Consider the following 22,117-nt stretch of genomic DNA (forward strand, 5'->3'; position numbering starts at 1 on the left):
GAGCTGACTCATTTGAAAAGACCCTGATGCTGGGAAAGATTGAGGTGGAAGGAGAAGGGGACGACAGAGGATGAGATGGTTAGATGGCATCACCGACTCAATGGACATGAGTTTGAGTAAACTCCAGGAGTTGGTGATGGACAGGGAGGCTTGGCATGCTGCAGTCCATGGGGTCCCAAAGAGTCGGATATGACTGAGTGGCTGAACTGAACTGATCCTGAGACCCCATTTCTAGTTTTACTAATTTTCCTAATAAACATCCTTTTGTAGCAGAAGGATTCAGTTCAGGATCCCTGGCTGCATTTGGTAGTCCTGTTTCTTTAGTTTTCACTTTGGAACAGTTCTTCTGCCTTTCCTCAACTCTTTTGACCTTGACACTTTTGAGGATTACAGGTCGATTATTTTTAGGATGTCTTCAGTTTGGGTTTCCCTGATGTTTCCTCATGATTAGATTCAGGGCATTCATCTTTGACAAGGACATCACAAAGGTGAAGTCATGTGTGTCTCAGTGCATCATGTTAGGAGGCTCACAATTTTGGTTTGTTTCATTAACATGGATCAATTGATTAAGGTGATTTCTTCCAAGTTTCTCCACTGTATTTTGTGGCTGGGTACTTTGAGACTATGTAAATTGTCCATTACTCCTCAAACTTTTACCCACTAGTTTTAATGTTCTGTGGTTGAATTATTACTCTGATGGCTGTCATATGGTGATTTTTCTAAGTCAATGTTTAGGAAAGGCATTTTCTTCTTACTTATTTATTCATTTCTTAGTTTATATCAATATGGATTCATGGATTTTTATTTTATTAGTGGAGACTTATCCTCAGTTGGGGCTTTCCAGGTGGCTCAGTGGTAAAGAAAGGAGACGAGGATTCGATCCCTGGGTCAGGAAGATCCCCTGGAGAAAGAAATGGCAACACACTCCAATATTCTTGCCTGGAGAATCCCATGGACAGAGGAGCCTAGTGGGTTACGGTCCATGGGGTCCCAAAGAATCGGACATGACTTAGTGACTAAACAGCAGTAGGAGCAAAGATGAAACTCTATACCCATTAAATAACATCTATTTATCCCTTCCTCTATTCTCTGGCAACCACCATTCTACTTTCTGTTTCCATGACTTTGACTACTTTAGACACATCATATAAGTGGACTCAACAGTATTTATTTTTTTGTGACTGGTTTATTTCATTTAGCATAATGTCCTCAAGGCTCATTCATGTTGTAGCATGTGAGAGGATTTCTTTTCTTTCTAAAACTGAATTAATATTCCATTGTATGTACAAACCACATTTTAAAAATCTGTTCATCCATTGATGGACATTTGAGTTGCTTTCACCTTTTACCTATTATAACAATGCTGCTATGAACATGGGTGTGCAAATATCTGTTTGAGACCTTGCTTTCAAGTCTTTTCAGTATACAGCTAGAAGTAGAATTGTTGGATCATGTGGTAGTTCTACTTTAAATTTTTTGAGGAGCCTTCCTACTGTTTGTCATAGTGGCTGTATTATTTTACATTCCCACCAATACATACAAGGGTTCCGATTTTTCCATACTTGCATCAACACTTACTGTGGTTTTTGTTTCTTTCCTACAGTAGCCATCCTAGTGGGTTTGAAGTGATTCCATATTCTTTTGAACATCTCTAACATTCTTTGAGTATTTCTTACTTTTCGGCATACGTATCATTCTAGGATCACTTTGTGCTTTCCCTGCCCAAGCCCTGAAATCAACTATTTCTCCCGGGAGCCCTAGTTCCTTTTTTGTGGAGATGATGTTTGGAAACCAAAATCTGGGCAACCTTTTAGATTAGCTCTATGTGTAGCACTTCAGCTTTCCACAAGACTGACAGTGAGGCTGGGGCAACAAGCACCTCCTCACCCCCATCTCCACCTCCAAACTAAGGATTCGTTTCTGGAGCAATCATTTCTCCATAGCCTACTCTCCAGCTCCCCAGGGGGACAGTACCCAGCTAAAACTCCACTGGACACACCTTAGGCTCAATTTGGGATTCCAATTGTAGGAAACATCTCCACACACTTAGCAAAAATTATTGGAACCTGTGATGTAGCTATTTTAATTTGAGGTTTCCCTTGAGAGGTAGAACTGAAAAAATACATGCTTAAGCACAACTTCTAAAGTAGTATCTAGTTTGGCTAAAAAATATACCTATGCATCTAACAATGCAGTTCAATGGAGAAGCCAGAACCTAGTTTTTCTTCTTGCACTGCTATAGATAAGCCCTGTGACCTGGGAGAGCTTAAGCTCTGTGAGCATCTGTTTCCTTGTCTGTGAAATAAAGACAGTAATACCTTGCAGAATTTTTCAGGGGACTGGAGATATGTGTCAAGAGACAAGGAGGCTGTCTGACCTATAGCAGGTAGGCAGCACACACCTTTCCAGTGTCACAGCATTTCATCAGTCCTGGGGTCAGAGCTTCACTTCTGCTGATCCTTTGGAATCCAATGGACTTTGCTCATGAAAGTCACCTAGTGCAGGCTATGGGGTCAAATGGCTACCTGCTAATGAGTGATCTGTAGGCTTCAAATGGTTTTCTTTCATTGGTAATTTAGATTCACTTAAAAATATATTCTTTCTTCCTTCCAGTGAACCTGCAACATTTCAGAAATACCACCAAGTGAGCCTGCTTGCAAGATTCAATCAAGATCTGGATAAAGTGGAAGCCATTTCCTTGGTGTTCTCTACAGGATCTGTAATCGGCCCGAGGTACAAGCTCAGGATTCTCCGAATGAAGTTAAGGTCACTTGGCCATCCAGAGAGGTAAGCTGAGGCAGGGTCTGACAGGCTCTTGTTTTCTAAAGATGTTATTGACTCCTGTCCAACTTGCTTGGTCTGATGCTTCAACAGGATTTCAGTAATCACAATGAAAGAAGTGAGGGGTTTTCCAGAACTAGATTTGATTAAATAAATTTCCTAGGGACTTCCCTAGTGGTCCATGGCTGAGGTCCACTCTTGCAATGGGGATCTGGGGGGGCCAGGTTTGATCCCTGGCCCCACATGGGGCCACATGCTGCAATGAAGACCCAGAGCAGCCAAATAAATAAAAATAAATTGAAAATAAATATTAAAAGAAAAGTTGCCCAGTAATCCAAGAAAAATTTACTGGTATGCACTTAAAGATAAATGGGCCAATAATCCAAAGAAATAATGTTGTTATATGTTTAAACAATTCTTCCCTAGCACTCCACCCATGTTTTTTGCAAGCTGATACTCTGTTGTAGAAAAGAAATCCTCATATAATTTGGCAAACTGATAAAACACGGCCCAGCATTAAAAAAGGTACAGAAAATTTGAAATATTTTATTGCATTGATACAGGATAGAAGTACATATCAACATTAAATTTGATAACTGCACTGACAAGGTCTTTGTTCTTAGGAAAAACATGCTGAGGTGTTAAAGGGGTAAACAACCCATTCTCAGTCGGTTCAGAAAGAATAAACAGTGTGTATTTGTGTGTACAGAGAGAAAGACAAAGACAAAGGGGGAGAAAGAACAAAGCTGTGATGGTATGTATGCTTCGTGAGTAATGCCACACTTACATATAGTCCTTGCAGTCAACCTGTGGACGAAGAGACAGAAAATGATGTGAGCAGTTATTGCTTTACATTTATAAATTCCTTTTTCCTGAATGTTTAGGATACTTTAAAACATTTAATAATACAAGTCCCACCCCCTCCTACTCCCCAAGGATAGTCATGATATCTTAAAACTGGAACTTTTTTAAAAAAAGATTTTTATTTATGTATTTTTGGCTGTGCTGGGTCTTCATTGCTGCACATGGGCTTTCTCCAGTTGTGAGGCTTGGGCTTCTCACTGTGGTGGCTTCTTTTTTTGTGGAGCATGGGCTTTAGGCCCATGGGCTTAATTGCTCACACAGCATGTGAGATCTTCCTGGACCAGCCATTGAACCTGTGTCCCCTGCATTGGCAGGTCGATTCTTAACCACTGGACCACTAGGGAACCTCAAACTGGGACCTTTTAATACTTCTTTTCTGGTTATCAAAGGAATACATATTCATTTTATAAATCTGAAGAGTACAAAAAGTGTTAAGAAGAATATCATAGATAATGTCATTATTCAGAGGCAACCACTGTTAAAATTTTTGCTTAATTTTTTAAATCTTCTATTTTTAAAAATCTAGTTGAAATTATGTGGTAACTAAAATTTAACACCATGATTTCTTATTTTTAATTAATTTTTATTGACATATAGTTGCTTTACAAAGTTGTGTTAGTTTATTTACTGTTGTTGCTATGACTTTGCTTATTTACTGCAAGCATTTTCCTAGAACATTAAAAATAATTGCTAAGTAATTTTATATCTGAGAGAGATTGTACAATTTGTTCTACTAGAATAGGGTATTTTTATCATTGCATTGACAGGGATATTTCATTTTGTTTTTACAGGCCCCAGTTGTGTCGGTATGATCTTGTACTGATGGAAAATGTTGAAACAGTCTTCCAACCTATTCTGTGCCCAAAGCTGCAAATGTAATTGTTGTTAGGACACCTAAGTACCAGTAACGTCAAGAATGTTACAACTGCAGGCTTTTTAAAGCTTCACTTCATCTTTTCCTCAAGGCACAAAAAGTATGGAATAACCAGGGTTGTTGTTTTTTTTTCCCTTTTACAGTAATGTCCTATGGATGTCACACTGCAAAATGTCAAACAACCTTGGATTATGAAACAGTCCTGGGAAGGGAGTCTCTAAGTAGGGCAAATCAGAAATAGCTAGGTTCCCGACGGCCCAGCACCGTGCTAGGCTGTGTCCTGGGGCCTCCTTTGTTCCGACCTGTCGACTCTGCTGCTTGTCACTCGGGAAGTTCTGCCCATCACAGTGGCCATCCCAGCATCTTAAGGGAAGGACTGGCTGGAGGCCTCACTTTGGACTTGACTCCATGCTCCCCATGCCAGATCCTTCCAGGTTTTGCACAAAGAAGGGAATGGAAACAGACCTACCTCACAGGGCTCTTGTGTAGGCTTAGGAGGCAAGACTGTGAAGGGTTCTTTGAAATCCCCTGGGTGCCACTTCTGTCAGTGGCTTGATACATGTGAATATGCTTTTATTTATTTTGATATGGCTTATCTAATGTGCAACAAGAGAGCTTCTCCTTATCAACACCAGCTTCTCTCTTAGGCTATTTGCTTTAGGAAGGCAGAAAACCATACCCCTGGCTTCCTGCCTTGTTTAAAGTGGGTTAGTGCAGGAGGAGGTAGGGACAGACCAAGAGGGCAGCTGCTTGGACTAGACAGTAAGTGGATGAGGGAAGAAGAGCAGATGAAACAGAGGGGAAGCCCTGCTCAAAGGGACAAGGAATAGGGCAGGAGGCAGGAGAGAGGACGTGGAGCTTGTTTTTCACTTAAGGTGAAGAAGCATCACTTTACATGCAACCCTCATTTTAAGCAATACTTAAGAAAGGTTTTTGTTTTTCTTTTTTATCAATGTAATCTGTAATTACTGAAGGAAATTTAGAAATGCACAAATGCAAAATAAAAATATGCTATCATAGTCCCAGGGCTTCCCTGGTGGCTCAGTAAAAAAAGAATCTGCCTGCCAGTGCAGGAGACGTGGGTTCAATCCCCGGGTCAGGAAGATCCTCTGGAGAAGGAAATGGCAACCCACTCCAGTATTCTTGCCCGGGAAATTCCATGGACAGAGGAGCCTGGCAGGCTACAGTCCATGGGGTCTCAAAAGAGTTGGACACGACTTAGCCACTAAACAACAACAATCATCCATCCATTGTCCCACCTGTTAGAGGTTATTTGTGTTATTCTTTTGGAGTGATGATAAACAACCTATTTGTTAACATATGAATTCAAAGCACTAACTTATTTGCTCTTGGAGCATCTGAATCTTCCAGTCTGAGGAATTCTCAGGTTTCTCTAGGAAGAGGCATGATATATGAATCTGGAATGACAACAGCCAAGTCAAGAGGTCCCCCAAGGGCCAAGGTCAGAGAGGTCAGAACCACAAGAGGGTGATCCTTGAGCAGATGTCCAGGATGGAGACAGGGCCAAAGGGTGGACAGCACCCCTCGCCCAGCTGTGGCCACTGCAGGAAGGTTCCTGAAAGTCACAGGTCCACTAGCCTCCTCCCCATCCAAGTGACTGCTCTTCTACTGCTTTCTGTGAGAATAGTCTTAAATGGAATCTCTGTTTCATAAATGATGGAACTCTGTAAATATACTGTGTGGCACGTCTTATCTTTATTTATACATACACAGCAAATCCAGAGTCTGTTCCACTGAAGTGTGGGATGCTTGCAGTGAATGTCTGAACTCTGGAAGGAGGAAAGCTCAGTGATGCTCCTGCCCACCTGGACGTTTTATCAGCCTCCCATGTTTCCAGCAGAGGTGGACTTAGAGATCTGGGTGCTCATAGGCTCTGATTTCTTTTTAGAGTTTAACTGGTCCTGTATTCTGATTAGCATAGTTACTTTTTTGTCCTCTTTGCTTTCCTTGGTAAGCGGGGGATCAAAACAGCAGAAAAATGCCAGGAACAGCATTTCCATCGATTTATAAGCTCCTCAGGCCAGTGGGTTTCTTTGAGTTTCTTCTCCTGGCATCTCCTAGCATGGTACCCACCTCACTGTGGGGTGGGAGGATGCATGAGCAAATAAATAAATGAAAGAAGTTTGGTCCCTGGAGTGGAGGTGGATTTCAGTGAGTTTCATGTGATAGTGATCAGGTGAAATGAAGGCAGTGACAGGCGTGACCACTCTCAGAATCTTTCTTCCCAAGCCCCTGGAACTCTGTCTCCAGTTATCCTTGCCTCTCTTCCTTCTCTTTGTCAGTGTATTCATCTGAATCCCCAGAAAAGATGCAGTTAAACTGTAGCCTACCCTGTCCCCTCTTCTATTCACCTGTGTCTCCTCCTACTTAGCATCTTGACCTTCACTGGATGGTTATTTCCTCAGGGGAGTGTCCCCGGCCCTCATTTTTCCATAGAGTGTGCTGGACCCCCCCTTCTATAGCCATTTATATATATATATTTTTTAAACACGTATGTGTATGATTATTTGATTAATGTCTGTCTTCTCCACTAAACTGATCTGCCAGGCACAGGCTGTGTGCCTAGTGTGATGCCTACAATGTAGTCTGCGCTCAGGAAATATTAAATGAACACTGTCCATTATCTTGTAAGCCCTACGGAGTCATGCTCAGTTGTGAGGAAGGAGCAGCCCTCCACCCCCAGCTGCAGCCCATTTCCCTGGGGGCGCCCACCCTTCTCTGCCTTGGACCTCTCTCCCAGGCACCTTTCTTACTCTTATCTCCTTCGTCTCTGTTGGTCCACTGCCCACTTCGCGGGCTTCCTGGGCGAGAGAGTTTGGCTCTTGTTTTCACCCCTCATCACAACTTTCAGGTGGTCCCGATACCATCCTGCAGCAAGCTCACCTATCCTGAAGACAAGGAGATTTTGCCCTCGCCCACTCCCCTGTTTCTGCACCTCAGCTAAAGCCCTCCAGGATCCTCAGGCACTTCTGGGGGACTCTGAGCCAGGCTTGCTCTTCCACGGCTCTCTTCTACCACCCACTCTGCCACCAACGTTGTATGTGCTTCTGGCGCTGCTGGTATTCAGCCATATTGTAATATATTTCCATGTTGGCATCTCTTCCAAGGCTGTGAGCACCATGGGAGCAGTTGCTGCTTATTTGTCTTTGCTACCCTAGCACCCACCACAATGCCAGGCACAAAGCAGGGGCCCAACTGATGTCTGTTGGGCAGAATGGAGTGGATTTGTCCTCAGGGACTTGAGGGAGCCACCTCCATTCTGGTTTAGACATCAAGATGCTGCTGCTGCTGTCACTTCAGTCATGTCTGACTCTGTGCGACCCCAGAGACGGCAGCCCACCAGGCTCCCCCGTCCCTGGGATTCTCCAGGCAAGAACACTGGAGTGGGTTGCCATTTCCTTCTCCAATGCATGAAAGTGAAAAGTGGAAGTGAAGTCGCTCAGTCGTGTCTGACTCTTAGTGACCCCATGGACTGCAGTCCACCAGGCTCCTCCATCCATGGGATTTTCCAGGCAAGAGTACTGGAGTGGGGTGCCATCGCCTTCTCTGAGACATCAAGATACTTATTTCCAAAACTTTCCACCCTCTCCTGTGTTCTCCTTACTGACCTGGGATGCCAGCAGCAGAAATCCACTCATATTAGCCTGGATTTTATTAGAGAGAGGACTTGTGGAACCCGAGAGAGAGCTGAACCATCAGACATCAGGAAGATCAGGGATGGTGGCCACCCTGGAGCCTTCAGCAACAAGAGTCCGTGGGACTTTATTAACCCTGTGCTCTGCCATGTCTCTCTCTGCATCAGCTCCACCCACTCCACAGGGCAGCTGTGGGTCACTGGGGTCCTTGGGATCATTGGGACCACTCACTAGGTGGTCCAATTCCAAAGTCCAGGGAGAGGACTTGGCCCTTGGGTCTTCCTCTTGGGGCAGGTGTCCATCCTGTTCTTGGAGCAGGAATGCGGATGCAAAGCCATGTGGTCTGATCAGAGCTAAGCCAGAAGAGGAGGGTGAGCCCTAAGACAAAGAGCCACAGGGAGTGACGGGCTAATTCATTCTCACTGGAGCCTCTTGGCTTTTCTTCCTTCCCATCCCTGAACCATTACCCCGACCTGCTTCCCAGTCCAACATGTGTCCCTGGTGGTGGGTTGCTGCTGTGCTTTACAGGCTGCCTGGCATGTGCTGTAACTGAGTGGCCTCAGTGGAAGCTGTGCAGGCTGCAGCTGGCTCTGCAGGTGCTTGGCTGGGGGCCAGAAGGGAGACCATGATCATTTTGGAGGTGGGCTGGTAGTGGGGAACACAGTCCAGGGTTTCTTCCCCAAAGCAGACGGGTTGAGCAGGAGAAATCAGGAAAGGAGGCAAGGGGGATAGGTCAGGGGCAACAAGCAGGGGCTTGGGCAGTGAGCCTATAGGAAATTAGGTTTGTGTCTTCCAAATGAGCTGTTAAAAGTCCCTTTCCACCTGGTGGTGGCTCAGTCCCACAGTCCTTCAGGTCTCCCTGCTGGGTTTTTCCATGGACTCTGACACAGCACTGGTTCCTTTCTAACAGTCTTTCTGGGGCCCTTAGTACACTCTTCCCCACCACCCTCTCTCTCATCCAACATCCCTGAATGAGCTATCTTGTTCTCTTTCACTGCCTCTACTATTTCCTTAGCAGGCTTCTGATCTCAGTCTTTTCTGCAAAAGGCAATATAGGGTAAGCAGGTAGACTCTGTTGTCCGCTGGGATGTGACCTCCGTTTACTGAATTCTCTTCGCCTAAGTTTTCCTTCTCTGGACTGTAAAGTGGGGGATTTTAAGAGCCCCTGCCTCATGATATGATAAATAAATACATTCATGTGTGTAAAAGGTTTCCTGTGGGGTCAGCTGTGCCTAGACTCAATGAATGTCAGCTGCTATTACTTTCCCTCTTATGGTCTCCCTAAGAGACCTCCCCCTGTCCCATTTCAACAGTCTCCTCTAGACAGAACGTATGAATGTTTAGCCCAAGCTCTGGATTTTCACCTGTGCGTTGAGAGGTGGTGTCAGTGCCAGGCGGAGCAAGGAGCATGGGCTTGTAAGGGACTGATGTTTAATGCAGTCCTGCTCGACACTCACAGCTCTGGACTTCATCAACCCTTAAAGTGACTCCATGTGAACACCTGCTCAGCCATCATCCATAAAAGGGATGATGATACTTGCTTTTCTGGAAGCTTGGCCGCATCATTTCCTCTGTAGCAATATCATGCTCTGTAACTCTCCATACTCTCCCCCAACCAAAGGCAAAGCGAAGCCCTTGAGAACAGGAGCTTTTCTTCCTGTTCTCTGCTGTGCACATTGCTGGCACAGGCTCAGTGTCATTATTCATTCAGTTTCTCTCCTCCTATATTCCTTTGACTTCTCAAAATCAACATGGTCCAAACCAAACAACCAGTCATTTCCTCCCTAGGCTTGTCCGTTGATTTAACCAACTATTAGTAAGTGTGTAATGTTTAGCACTCTGGACTTTGAATCCAGCGATCTGAGTTCAAATCTCGGTAGGACCTTCTTTAGTTTGGGCTTCCGTGGTGGCTCAGACGGTAAAGAGCATGCCTGCAGTGCAGAAGACCTGGGTTCGATTCCTGGGTAGAGAAGATTCCCTGGAGAAGGAAATGGCAACCCACTCCAGTATTCTTGCCTGGAAAATCCCATTGACAGTGGAGCCTGGCAGGCTACCGTCCATGGGGTCACAAAGAGTCAGACATGACTGAGAGACTTCACTTTCTTTCTTTCTATTAAGTGCCAATGAAAGGCCAGGCACAGGGTTAAGGGCTGGGACAGACACAGGATGGTGAGACCTTGTCTCATTTACAGAAGTGTTCACTGTCTCCTGGAGAGATGGGTGATGACACTGGAGCACAGTATATGCAACCGCAGGAATAAAGACACTTCACAGGCGGCCCTAAGCACAGAGAAGGAACAGCCTTTTGGACTGCAGGAGCTGGAGAAGGCTTCTCAGAAGAGGTGACAATTGCCCTGTGTATTGATGAAAGAGTAGAAGTTTTCAGGCAGAAAAGTTTGCCAGTGAAGAGTGTAGTCACAGGCACAAACTAACACCATGTGTATTCAGCTGGAATGTGAAGGGAGGAAAAGAATGGAGGGCTGAGAACAGTCCCACACATGTTTTAAAATGGAAAACTTTGCACATTCATAGAAACAGGGAAAATGGTAAAATCCACCTCCCTGCACTCATCACCCAGCTTCAGTAATTATCAACTCAATGGCCAATACTGTTTTGTTTATATCCTTACTAGCCATTATTTTCAGATTCAGGTCAAGAAGGTGAAGTTTAAAATCTGTATTGTCTTCAACAACTTCAGCAAGATAAAGATGCTAATAAAGCCTTCTTCTGAAAGAAGTGGAGTTAAAAAGTCATTGTTTCTCCCTTCTTCCCATTATTTTGATGCAAATCCCAGACATTGAGTCATTTCATTTCCTTCATGCAAATCCCAGAATTTTGAAAATATAAAATATATCTTTTTTCTTCTTCCTACAAATGAATCATAATATAGTCTAACACTGCAACTTGTTTGATTTTTATCCTACCCATCTCTCTGGCTACTGTACTGTATCTGGATACACAGAGCTGCTTCCCTTTTTCAATAAGCTGCTTAGTATTTGTTCCATTTGTGAATATACCATAATTAACCTCGATAGTCCCCAAATGATGGGCATTTGGGTTGTTCCCAATACCCTCATATCAAAACAAAGCCGACAGAATACCCTTGAACATAACATCTTTGTCTGCCTAAGGGCCTATCTATGGGTTAAATTGCCGGACGTGGGCTTGTTAGGACCTTGTACACTTTGAATTCTGACAGGTGCTCTTTATGTAGCCCAAGAGGAGCTTTGAATGATATGACAAGGATGTTTCTGTTGTCCAGGCTTGTGACATTTTGGAGTCCTCTCTGTCATTCTCCATTTAATTAGCCATGTCCTACCAACTCAACTCTTCCCAGTCTGTCCATCTTCCTCCCCACTACTGTGGTCCTGGCTCAGGCCTGCATCCTTTCTCATCAGCTACCAACTCAGAATGCAGTCTAATCATCTGCCAGGGAAAACACTCTAAAGTGGGAACTAAATCATACTCTTGCTTAAACACCTCTGTTGGTGTCTCCTCATGTGCAATATTAAAAAAAAAAAATCCAACTACTTAGCTGCTCTTCCATGCTTTCCAGTTTGTTTCCACCTTCTCATTTCTCACCCCTTTAGGCTTCACAGAAACTAGATGCTGGCCCCTTACTGGGGTCCTCAGTTCACCTTCTCTTTCGTGTCTCTGTTGTGGAAATCTTGCTCATCCTTTACGGTAAACTCAAACCCCACCTCTTCCATGAATCCACGCGGTACCGAACCAGTAGTTTTGGACCTAGGGTGAGTTGGATTCTAATTGTGGCTCTCTTGGGGGATGCCATTTAATCTGAGACTCGGATTTTTCATCTGTTAAATAAAGACAAAAAACCAATCTTGCAGAACTGTTGTGAGGATTAGGGATAATGGACACATAGTAGGAGTTCAATAGAAGGAAATTTCGCTTTGATTATCCCACCGCACTGGACTGGAGCCTCTGGTTCAGCTGGTGGTCAACAAGTCTTATCTTGACCACTAGACTGCAAGCTTGCTGTGGTCAGGGTTCCTGATTCACCCCGGACGTACTAACGCCTGGCAGGGACCCAGCAAATAAGTGGAGAAAGAGACAAACTATAATAAATATATACAGATGGAACGAGGACAAAAGCAAGAGTAGAAGGAAGGTTTCTGCCGGATTCTAGACCCAGGGGCCCGCGGAGTCCTGGCCGGGGGTGGGGCCTGGTAATGGAGGCGGGGCCTGGAGCAGACCTCGCCCTTGTCCGTCTGCTAACTCGCTCCCCTGGCGCAGCCGGCAGGCAGCGAGGTTCCTGGCGCTACTTCCAGGACGCTCCGTGGCCCCGCGAGTCCGAGTGCGGGGGCCGCGATGCACTCCCTACTTGGCCTCCTCCTGGTCTTCGCCGGCAGCACCTTCGTCCTGTACTTGCTGTCCACGCGACTGCCTCGCGCGTCGACACTGGTCTCAGCCGAGGAGTCTGGAGATAGGTGCGTGGCGGCAGTGACTGGGTCCTAGGTTCGGGTCAGAGAAAGGTAGCCAGGTCCGAGGATGAGGTCTGGGAACCGGAGATTCGGGTTCCCGGATCGGCGGCGTCGGAGGCCGGGATTTGGGGTTCAGTCCTGGGACTGGAGATCGGGCCGCGTCTACACGGTCTTGGGCAGGCCGGTTGAACTGGAACCGGGCCCTGGCCCTGGCTGGGATCTGCATGCTGCCGGCCGCGCGGGAGTGCTGTTTGGTGCCTTCTGGTTTTTTTTTTTTTAGTTGCGGAGGGAAACGCGGCGCGGTACTTTGGGCTGATCCTGCTGGAGCACCTCTGCTCCCCCCATTGGATCGCCATTGAGCGATGTTCCCGTCGCCTTCCCAGGCCCAGGCCTGACCCCTATTTGTATCCCACCTTCGCCCCGATGTGGACCCCGCAGCCGGTTCGTAAAGACTGCTCTCAGCCTCCCTCCTTCATCCTCCCCAATTCACTTCTGGTCAGATCTGCCCTTGGGACTTGAAGGCATATCGGGCTTGAGGAAAAACGTTGATGGACAACTTTAAATTATTCACTAATTAGTTATCGACGATCTCTTCTTGGTTGTCTCAGCTTTTCCTTTTACTTACCCACAGTGTTAGGCAGGAGGTGGTACAAATACCTGGAGAAGGCAATGGCACCCCACTCCAGTACTCTTGCCTGCAGAATCCCATGGGCGGAGGAGCCTGGTGGGCTGCAGTCCATGGGGTCGATAGGAGTCAGACACGACTGAGCGACTTCACTTTCACTTTTCACTTTCATGCATTGGAGAAGGAAATGGCAACCCACTCCAGTGTTCTTGCCTGGAGAATCCTAGGGACGGGGGAGCCTGGTGGGCTGCCGTCTATGGGGTCGCACAGAGTCGGACACGACTGAAGTGACTTAGCAGCAGCAGCAGCAGGTACAAATACCTACCGGGCCGGTTTGTCGGGAAACTATTTGTAAAGATAATGAAGATATATGTTACTTATGTTTGAATATTAGGACGGCTGTTTTCAGTGACTGTTGTTTTGCTCTAGCTGGGAAGGCTGTGCTGTGGGTGTCAGAGTAAGAGAAACATTCTAATGAGAACCAGGAGGGTTTGCATGTAATTGATCATTGATGGATTCCGGAGTTGTTCAGATGGCAGAGGCAAGGTAGCCTTTGTACAGGGTAACCCTTGTACAGGAATCAGAGTACACTGAGGACCATATAGAGAGCAGGGTGAAAAGCAGGCTGGTTGAAAGGGTTGGTTTCAAGCCTGACATATTATCAAGAAGATTATGTTTATGGTGTGGGACAAATACACTTTCCTAGGGAACCTTTAATTGGCTTCTTTGTGATCGATAAAGCAGTTGTTTTACCTAGTAACTTAGAAGTGTGAAGTTTGAATTGTCCTTGGCCTAAAGCTTAGGGGGGAGGGTTTACCCCTGGAAAGGAAGGCAATTCAGGGTGTTCAGTACTTGCCTAGAAATTAATCCATTTGCCTCTTAGGAATAGTTCATAAGGACCACAACTTCTTTATCTATTCATCTGTCAATGGACTTCTAGGCTGCTTCCATGTCCTAGCAAATGTAGATAGTGCTGCAATGAACATTGAGGGTACATGTGTCTTTTTCAGTTATGGTTTCCTCAGGGTATATGCATAGTAGTGAGATTGCTGGGTCATATGGTAGTTTTATTTCTAGCTTTTTAAGGAATCTCCGTACTGTTCTCTATAGTGGCTATATCAGTTTACATTCCGATCAACAGTACCAGAGGGTTTCTTTTTCTCCACATTCTCTCCAGCATTTATTGTTTGTAGATAAAGAAGCTGTGGATTCTGTAATAATACAGAATATTCTGTAATAATTACAGCTGTGGAAGCTGTAATAATACAATGGAATATTACTCAGCCATAAAAAGGAACACAGTTGAGTCAGTTCTAGTGAGGTGGGTGAACCGGGAGCCTGTTATACTGAATGAAGGAAGTCAGAAAGAGTAAAACAACTATCATGTATTAATGCATATATGTGGAATCTAGGAAAATGGTACAGATGAACCTATTTGCAGAGCAGGAATAGAGATGCAGACATAGAGAACAGATTTGTGGACACAGCGAGGGAAGGAGAGGGTAGACAAATTGAGAGAGTAGCACTGAAACATATACATTACTAGAAGGCCTGGCGTGCTGCGATTCATGGGGTTGCAAAGAGTCGGACACGACTGAGCAACTGATCTAATCTGATCTGATATGTAAAATAGATTGCTAATGGGAAGTTGTTGTATAACACAGGGAGTTCAACCCCGTACTCTGTGACAGCCTAGACAGGTGGGATAGGGTGGGGAGTGGGAGGGAAGTTCAAGGGGGGTGCATATGTATACTTATGGCTGATTCAAGTTGTTGTATGGCAGAAACCAACAGAATATTGTAAAGCAATTAGCCTCCAATTAAAAATTTTAAAAAAGACTAGTCCATAAAATCTGAGAGCTAAGAGGGAACTTAGTGATTATCCACCATTAACCTCTCATTTTTCCAATAAGGAAACTAAGGCTCAAGGACTAGCCTGAGATCATACCATTGGATAGTAGCAGAGTTCAGATGCTATGCCAGGTCCCTTGCTTCCAAACCGAGGCTCTTGCTTCTGCTGTGTTATAAATATTAGGTCATCCATCATCCTAGCCTCCCACATCTCTGCTGGTTCCCAGCAGACCAGATGATGGGCACATTTAAAAATCTGTTTTGGAAAGAAGACACAGCAAGTGACTTTATTAGGTATGAGGCTGTTTTCAACTCTTGTTTCCATCTGCTTTTCTAAATCTCCAGGTCACTATGGTTTCCCTCGGACCTGGCTGAGCTGCGGGAACTCTCCGAGGTCCTTCGAGAATACCGAAAGGAACACCAGGTCTACGTGTTCCTGCTCTTCTGCAGTGCCTACCTGTATAAACAGAGCTTTGCCATCCCTGGGTCCAGCTTCCTGGTCAGTATCCTGCCCCCCTCCTGTGCCTGCCTCCCAGGAAGCCACGTGCTTCTTTGCAGAGGGGCCATTAGGCTGCAGAGCCTACAGTCCAGAGGACAGGCCAAAGTGGCTATTGTTTGTTGACAGCTTTCCCTGTGTCAGGCACTGTCCTAGTGGCTCTACCCGCTCGACCTTATTTAATTCTCCCAAGAGCCAGTAACGGGCATTTTACAGACAAGGAAGTGAATGGTGAGAAGTTAAGTAACTGTCCCTGATGATGAGGGCTGGGGTCTGAACCCTCGCCCCGCCCCCACCCCCAGCTCCAGAGCCTGCCTTTCCTCTCAAGTTTGCTGCTTTTGTTTCTAAGGATTTGACAGCTGTGGAGCACCGTCCTTGAGACCTCTCCCCTTCCACATGTTGGTTTTCTTTTAAAATCTGTTTTTTCCACTAGTTTGTGAGTTCCTTGAGGGCTGGGCCTGTTCCTTGTTCACAGCCTGTGTGTTTGCCTGGCACAGGGAAGTGCCTTTGTAAGTGTCTGATGAACAGATGCAGGTTGTTCCTGCTGCTGTTAGGCTGGAGAGGGTCGGGGAACCTCCCTGGTGTGGTGGGGATGAGTCACTCTGGTTTTCCAGGCGGCCCCCTGTCTCTCGGGAGCTGCAGTGTTAGATCCAGGCTTGCGCATGGGCTCTTAGATGCTTCTAACCAGCTTCCACCTCAGGTGATACAGGAGAATTTGTGCTGTCCTCCCAGCAGCATTGTAAGCTGGTTGGTATAAATGTATATGTATATTATGGCTTTGGGTAGGTTAGATCCCAGCTGTGTAACAGTGAGCCAACCATTTAACCTTTCCAACCCTGCCTCCTCATCTGTAGAACAGAGACTCTCCTACATAACCCCCTGGGATTGTTACGTGGGAGGATTAAATGACCTAGTGGGTGCAGAAGGGCTGACACAGTGATGGTGCGCCTGGCACACAGCGGCTTCGGCAATGATCAGGCAGCCTTGAAAGCTTCCTTCTGTCCTGCTTCTCCCTCCTGCCCCAACATTCAACTCAGGCCGGATCTGCCTCAGCAGTGTCTTTGTTAGCAACTGGAAGAAAAGCAAACATAGCCACGCCAAGAGAGATGGGAACATGTGTGGTGCCGGAGGTCAGAGGCCATCTGTCTCCTGGGGTTGCCCCCATATCTCTTTCTCTCTTGAGCTGATCCCTCTGCAGTGCAAAGAGCCAGCTGCTCCCTGGGGGTGCATCTTATCTCTTCTTCATGTGGCCTTGGGCACCATACTTAACCTCGCACTGGTAGAATAGGGTGAGGCTGGCATACCGCACAGGGTCATGTTGGGGATTAAATTGGATGTGTTGTCAAGTCCTTAACACACTGGAGGTGCTGAGGAGATCCCTGCCTTCTTGCTTCCAGGTCCTCCTTTTATTTTCTCTCTTGGATTCCATGTTTGGCAGGATGATGTCTACCAGCCAGACTGCATTTAGGAAGTATTGGTTCATCTTTCCCTTTTGGTTCATCGTAGGCTTTGTTGAGTGTCAGCTAGAAATCTGGTCAACACAAAACTGCCAGGGTTAGCATACCACAGAGATGTAATTCCTGCAGAAAGGAAAGAAACAAGACATCTGTAAAGCTCATGTGGTCTAACTAAGGGGAAATCCATGGTTTGTGTCCATTTAGAATAGCAAAAAATAACTTGTGAGCTTTCTTTCTGCCTCCCCAGAGCCTCAGGGTCTGCAGGACCTATCACAGCACATGTGGAAGGCTGGGTGTTAGACATAGATTTTCCCATTCAATTCTGTCTTGTCCTCTGAGGTTTTAATCCTCTTCCCAGTTTTAAGGGTGAGAAGACTGAAGCCAGGGTTGTAGTTCCCAGCTCTTTCATCACCTTTCATTCATCTCTTTACAATGGGAATAGGGTTTTTGTCCAGGAAAATCACTGAAGGAAGAGGGAACCTAGGCCTCCCAGGCTCCAAGACGAGATGGCTGGCAGTTGGCGGATGTCCTCATGCAGAGCGTTTGTTTCCTTTGCAGAACGTTTTAGCCGGTGCTTTGTTTGGGCCCTGGCTGGGGCTTCTGCTGTGCTGCGTGCTGACCTCAGTGGGTGCCACAGGCTGCTACCTGCTCTCCAGTGTTTTTGGCAAACAGCTGGTGGTCTTCTACTTTCCTGACAAAGTGGCCCTGCTGCAGAAGAAGGTAAGGCTAGAGGGTACCTCTGAGTGCTGGGTCCCTAGAAAGTCATGGCATGGCCCTGAGGGGAGTGTGGTGCAGGGGTTTCCCACGGTGCTCCCCTGCCCTGCTGCAGGAGGCTCCAGAGGGTCTATTGATGTCTCCTAGAGATGAAGACCTGAGCTCAGCCTCCAGCTCCATCACTGCCAGCTCTGCGTCTTAAGGCAGGTTCCTGACTTCTGAGCCTCAGGCACCTCCATTCTGGGGGAGATGGGGGCTCCACTAGGTCTTCGTTGTGGTCCCTGGGCTCTCTAGTTGTGCAACTCTGGCTTAGTTGTTCCTCAGCACGTGAGATCTTAGTTCACCAGCCAGGGATCAAACCTGCATCCCCTGCATTGGAAAGGAGATTCTTAACCACTGGACCACCAGGGAAGTCCCAGGCACTTCCATTTTAAAAATGAGGAAAACAGTCTCTGCCCTGGAATTTACAGAATATGAGAAGTATCTAGAACAGTGCCTGGCACCAACAGATTTTTCACCAGCTGGAGACTCTTCTGCTTCTTAATGGCCTTGTCTTCTCTGGCTTCAGGTGGAGGAGAACAGAAACGGCTTGTTTTTCTTCTTACTGTTTCTGAGACTTTTCCCTATGACGCCAAACTGGTTCTTGAACCTCTCGGCCCCGATTCTGAACATCCCCATCGTGCAGTTCTTCTTCTCTGTTCTTATCGGTAAGACGCGGCGTGTAAGTCTGAGTCTCATAGTCGTCACGGGCACATGCCTGCCTCTGTGAGCCAGGCTTACGGAGAGCATCATCCAGCCTTGTCTAATGTAATTGTTCCTGATAGCAGGTCTACTTGGGCTTGAACATGAGAGCCCATAAAAATACTTCAGGAAAAAATAGGGATTGTTCATTCTATACCTGTATTTAATGCCTATTGTGTGTTTGCACTGTAGCTAGGCCCTGGGATTGGAAGAGTAATCTGTGTAACACACGACTTGGCCCATAGTAAGGGCTCAGTGAAAGCAGAGTTCAGGTTTGAGGGTGGAAGAGAAGGTGGAGGCAGGGGAAGGTCAGAGCAAGGGCTTCCTGTTTGATTTTGGCCCCTATTTCCATTAAAATCTGCCTTAGGAAGAGCTAGTTCCTTCTTGCTGTTTGACAATTGTATGACTTTCAGCAAGCTCCCTACCCTCAATGAGCCACTTGGCCAAATGTGAGGCTAGGATGACAGCAGTGTTTCTCCAAGTATGAGCTTTGGACCACTTTCATCTGAATGGGAAAATGGCTAACATCCTGTGAAATCAGTGACTATTGTTTTCTCCACACTGGAAGTAAACCACCCCACCCTCTCCAAGCCTAAGGCAAGGATTGTCTCTCTTAAACCTTCTTTAGAAATGGAGGGAAAGACTACTCAGGGCTCTGGGTCAAACATGACAGATCTGTGGTTGAGCAGTTGCTATTAATAGGGAATTCCTGAGAGAAGCTGAGATCTTAAATCGAAGAGGAATCAACCACAGCTAATTCTGTCAGACCGGCTTTTAGATGAGAGTGCCTCCGTATCTCTATTAGCAGCCTGTAATTAACCAGGTGCACGGGGCTTGGAAGGACTCCAGAAACCAGGGTTCTAGTTCCGTCTCTGACAGGTTGTATGACCTTGATGAGTCTCATCTGGAGGCATCATCCACTAGAGAAGAGGAGTGGATCATCAGGGGGCCCCAAACCAATCAGAGTCTTGGGAGTGGGAGTCGGGAGAGGCTATTAGAATGCAGGTTCCTGGGCTCTACCCCCAGACCCAGGGGACCAGAGTCCCTGGGGCACAGCCCGAGGGTGTGTTTTTAACAGCTTCACGGGGGATTGTGATACAGTCAGCCTCTTGGGCCACCAGTCACTTTTGGGATCCAGTGGATTCGATGACCTCTTACAGACAGTACAGAGTATGAAATAGTACTACTACTTCTAAGAAACTTGTTTTTATCTTGGGCATACTGCACAACTCATAATGCTGATGCTTCTCTTTGCTTGGGCTGTTGGGTACTCGGAACCAAATCTGGGGACACTCCTAGCAAATGAGTGAACTTTATGCATTTTTGCCTTAATTTTGTTTATTCTTCATTTTGTTTTATTGTTTTGTTTCCCCCTATTTTAAAAAAAATGTTTAAATCTTATGTGTGCTTGTGTGTGTGTGTGTGTATGTGTGTGTGTGAGTGTATATATATAGCAAACCATCTCAAGTCCTTTTGTTTAATGAGGCAAATGTATGTGGGAATCAAGGAAAGGAGAGGAAGGAGTGGAAGAGAAGAAGGGAAAGAGGAAATATGTTTAGGGGTCAGAACTGCGCAAAAGTCACGCATGAAACTGGAGTCACTGTTGTGAATTACTGGTGACCTTTCTGAAGCACTACTGGTCTTCGTTGTCCTGTCCCAGAGTAACAGGATTTCCCTTTTCTTCCTCCAGGTTTGATCCCATATAATTTCATCTGTGTGCAGACGGGCTCCATCCTGTCCACCCTCACCTCTCTGGATGCTCTTTTCTCCTGGGAAACTGCCTTTAAACTGCTGGCCATTGCCCTGGTGGCCTTAGTTCCTGGAACCCTCATTAAAAAATTTAGTCAGAAAGACCTACGTTTGAAAGAAACAAGCAACACTCACTCTCTGAATAGTAGGAAGGTCACGTGATCTGGGTCTCTTGGGTGCTATTTCCCTGGACTCTCTTGCTTAAGTATGTAATGGATGTGGTCCTCTGAAGCCCCTCATTGTTTTTAAATTATTCTCAATAGGTGATCTGGACACTGTTCTTCTGTGTGCTCTGTCCTGTCACGAAGGACACTGCTCTGGAAGGTGAATCCTATCAGATTCTCAAACCAACCGAGATTTAGCAAGACACTGCAAAATGGATGGCCTCTCAGGAAATCTTGTTTGTGTTTTATTGAATAACAAGGAACTCAGGGTAGTGTGTCAGACTTGCCTCTTGCCAAGCCCATCCCTCAGGAGAGGATGCTAACGGCCCTTGTTGGGCGTGCCTCTTCCATGCAGGGATCAGCTGTCGTGACAGGTTATATCCTTTTAGGTCCCTTGGGGACATGCTAAGTGTAGATTAATGACGTGAACCTACATCACTGACACACTCTTAGTCTCCTGAAGAGTGTTTCTTCAGTACATGTTTTGTTTTGTTTTGTTTTGCTGATGACCTACCTCTTGCATTAATCAAGGGAAACAAGCTGACAAACTCCATACAATTTCCATGTATAGCTCAAAAGCACAGTGATTGCTGCGAAGCTCTTTGTGTTCAGACGCACTGATGTTACCACATATGTCACATCTCCTCTTGGTTGCATGTCCAGACAATTCAGCTGATTGCAATCAGGCTATTAAATATCAGCAGAGCTCACTCTATGTTATGAATATGTTCTGGAGAAGTGCTTACCTATCTGTGCAGAGCCCTCGACTCACCTGAACCAAATGACCATCAGTACCTTTTTTCTAGCCTGTCCTTTCTGTGTGAGAATGCCTCCTCTGTCTTGCTGGGAGAATGGACTCAGCACACGGTACCAGCTGGTATGCAGGTACCAGCCTGTATACCCTCCAAATGCTTTTTTTCATTTCCTGAGAATAACTGAGGGATAATTCTGTTTTATCTTTCAATTCAGGGGAATTCAAGGAGAAAACTTGGCTTTGGATTACTTTGTTGTGTTTTAACAAATCTGTAGCTGTCTGCTTTCTATAGCTGTAGTGTTGTAACTGGCACAGATCAATTCAGTTCCAAGGACAAAGGGACCTTGGCACCTAAAATGACCAGCTGTGGGATCCTGTGCCCCACAGGAGTAACTCATCATTTCTTATCAGAACTCTTGCCCTTGGGCACCATCTGCTGGCTTTTGATTTGACTTGGCCAAGAATCTTGCCAAGGCTTAATGCAGATCAGTTGTTCTACACGAATTCTTGGGAATACTTGTTCCCTATAAAGAATGAATTCCCAAGCAGTGTTTTTTGGACACAGTATAATCCAAAAAAATATAACAAGGACTTCATTTTTTAAGCATGTGTTGCTTTAAAAGAAGCTTGAGAACAAGAATGGGCATGAGGAGGACACCAGCTGGACTTGGAAATCCATGGCTCTTTGTGAAGCTCTGTGGTAGAAGGGAGGGGAGACACTGGAAGCTCTCCGCACTGCTGGAAGCCTGTACCCTTTGCCCTTTACCTGGATCCTTGGGTTTGTCTCTCTCCTTCCTCCCCCTTGACTTCGCAACAATGTGCCTTAGCAGTTGTGACTTTACAGGCAAAGCAGTTTCCCAAATAAATGATATATGTATTCTGTGTGCCGTGTGTGCGTGTTGCTAACTTTGCCAGTGGGATTCGGGATTGGCTGAAATCAGACAGTCCAA

General features: G+C 45.9%; 2 protein-coding genes across 3 annotated transcripts in view; both read left to right on the top strand.

Moving 5' to 3' along the window:
* LIPH (lipase H) overlaps positions 1–6,215 on the top strand; it is a 53,470-nt gene extending 47,255 nt beyond the window's left edge. Inside the window, exons 9-10 of the mRNA XM_027538964.1 lie at positions 2,614–2,787; positions 4,437–6,215. Coding sequence (XP_027394765.1) covers positions 2,614–2,787; positions 4,437–4,524 — 262 coding nt within the window. The 3' untranslated portion in view covers positions 4,525–6,215. The remainder of the gene's footprint in view (positions 1–2,613; positions 2,788–4,436) is intronic.
* A 6,197-nt stretch (positions 6,216–12,412) lies between these two features.
* Positions 12,413–22,051, top strand: TMEM41A (transmembrane protein 41A). Of its 2 annotated transcripts, XR_003510702.1 has the most exons (6): positions 12,536–12,623; positions 12,898–13,058; positions 15,438–15,591; positions 17,604–17,765; positions 18,328–18,466; positions 20,191–22,051. XR_003510702.1 is itself a non-coding variant. In XM_027539011.1 (5 exons), the coding sequence occupies exons 1-5, from the start codon at positions 12,505–12,507 to the stop codon at positions 20,409–20,411; spliced, it is 795 nt and encodes a 264-aa protein (XP_027394812.1). In that variant the 5' UTR covers positions 12,413–12,504; the 3' UTR covers positions 20,412–22,051. The 2 variants fall into 2 exon arrangements, 1 of the variants encoding a protein (XP_027394812.1); XM_027539011.1 differs by lacking the exon at positions 12,898–13,058 and having other exon boundaries at positions 12,413–12,623.
* The last annotated feature ends 66 nt before the right edge of the window (positions 22,052–22,117 follow it).

Source organism: Bos indicus x Bos taurus, chromosome 1 (assembly GCF_003369695.1).
Source record: "Bos indicus x Bos taurus breed Angus x Brahman F1 hybrid chromosome 1, Bos_hybrid_MaternalHap_v2.0, whole genome shotgun sequence".
Classification (NCBI taxonomy): domain Eukaryota; kingdom Metazoa; phylum Chordata; class Mammalia; order Artiodactyla; family Bovidae; genus Bos; species Bos indicus x Bos taurus.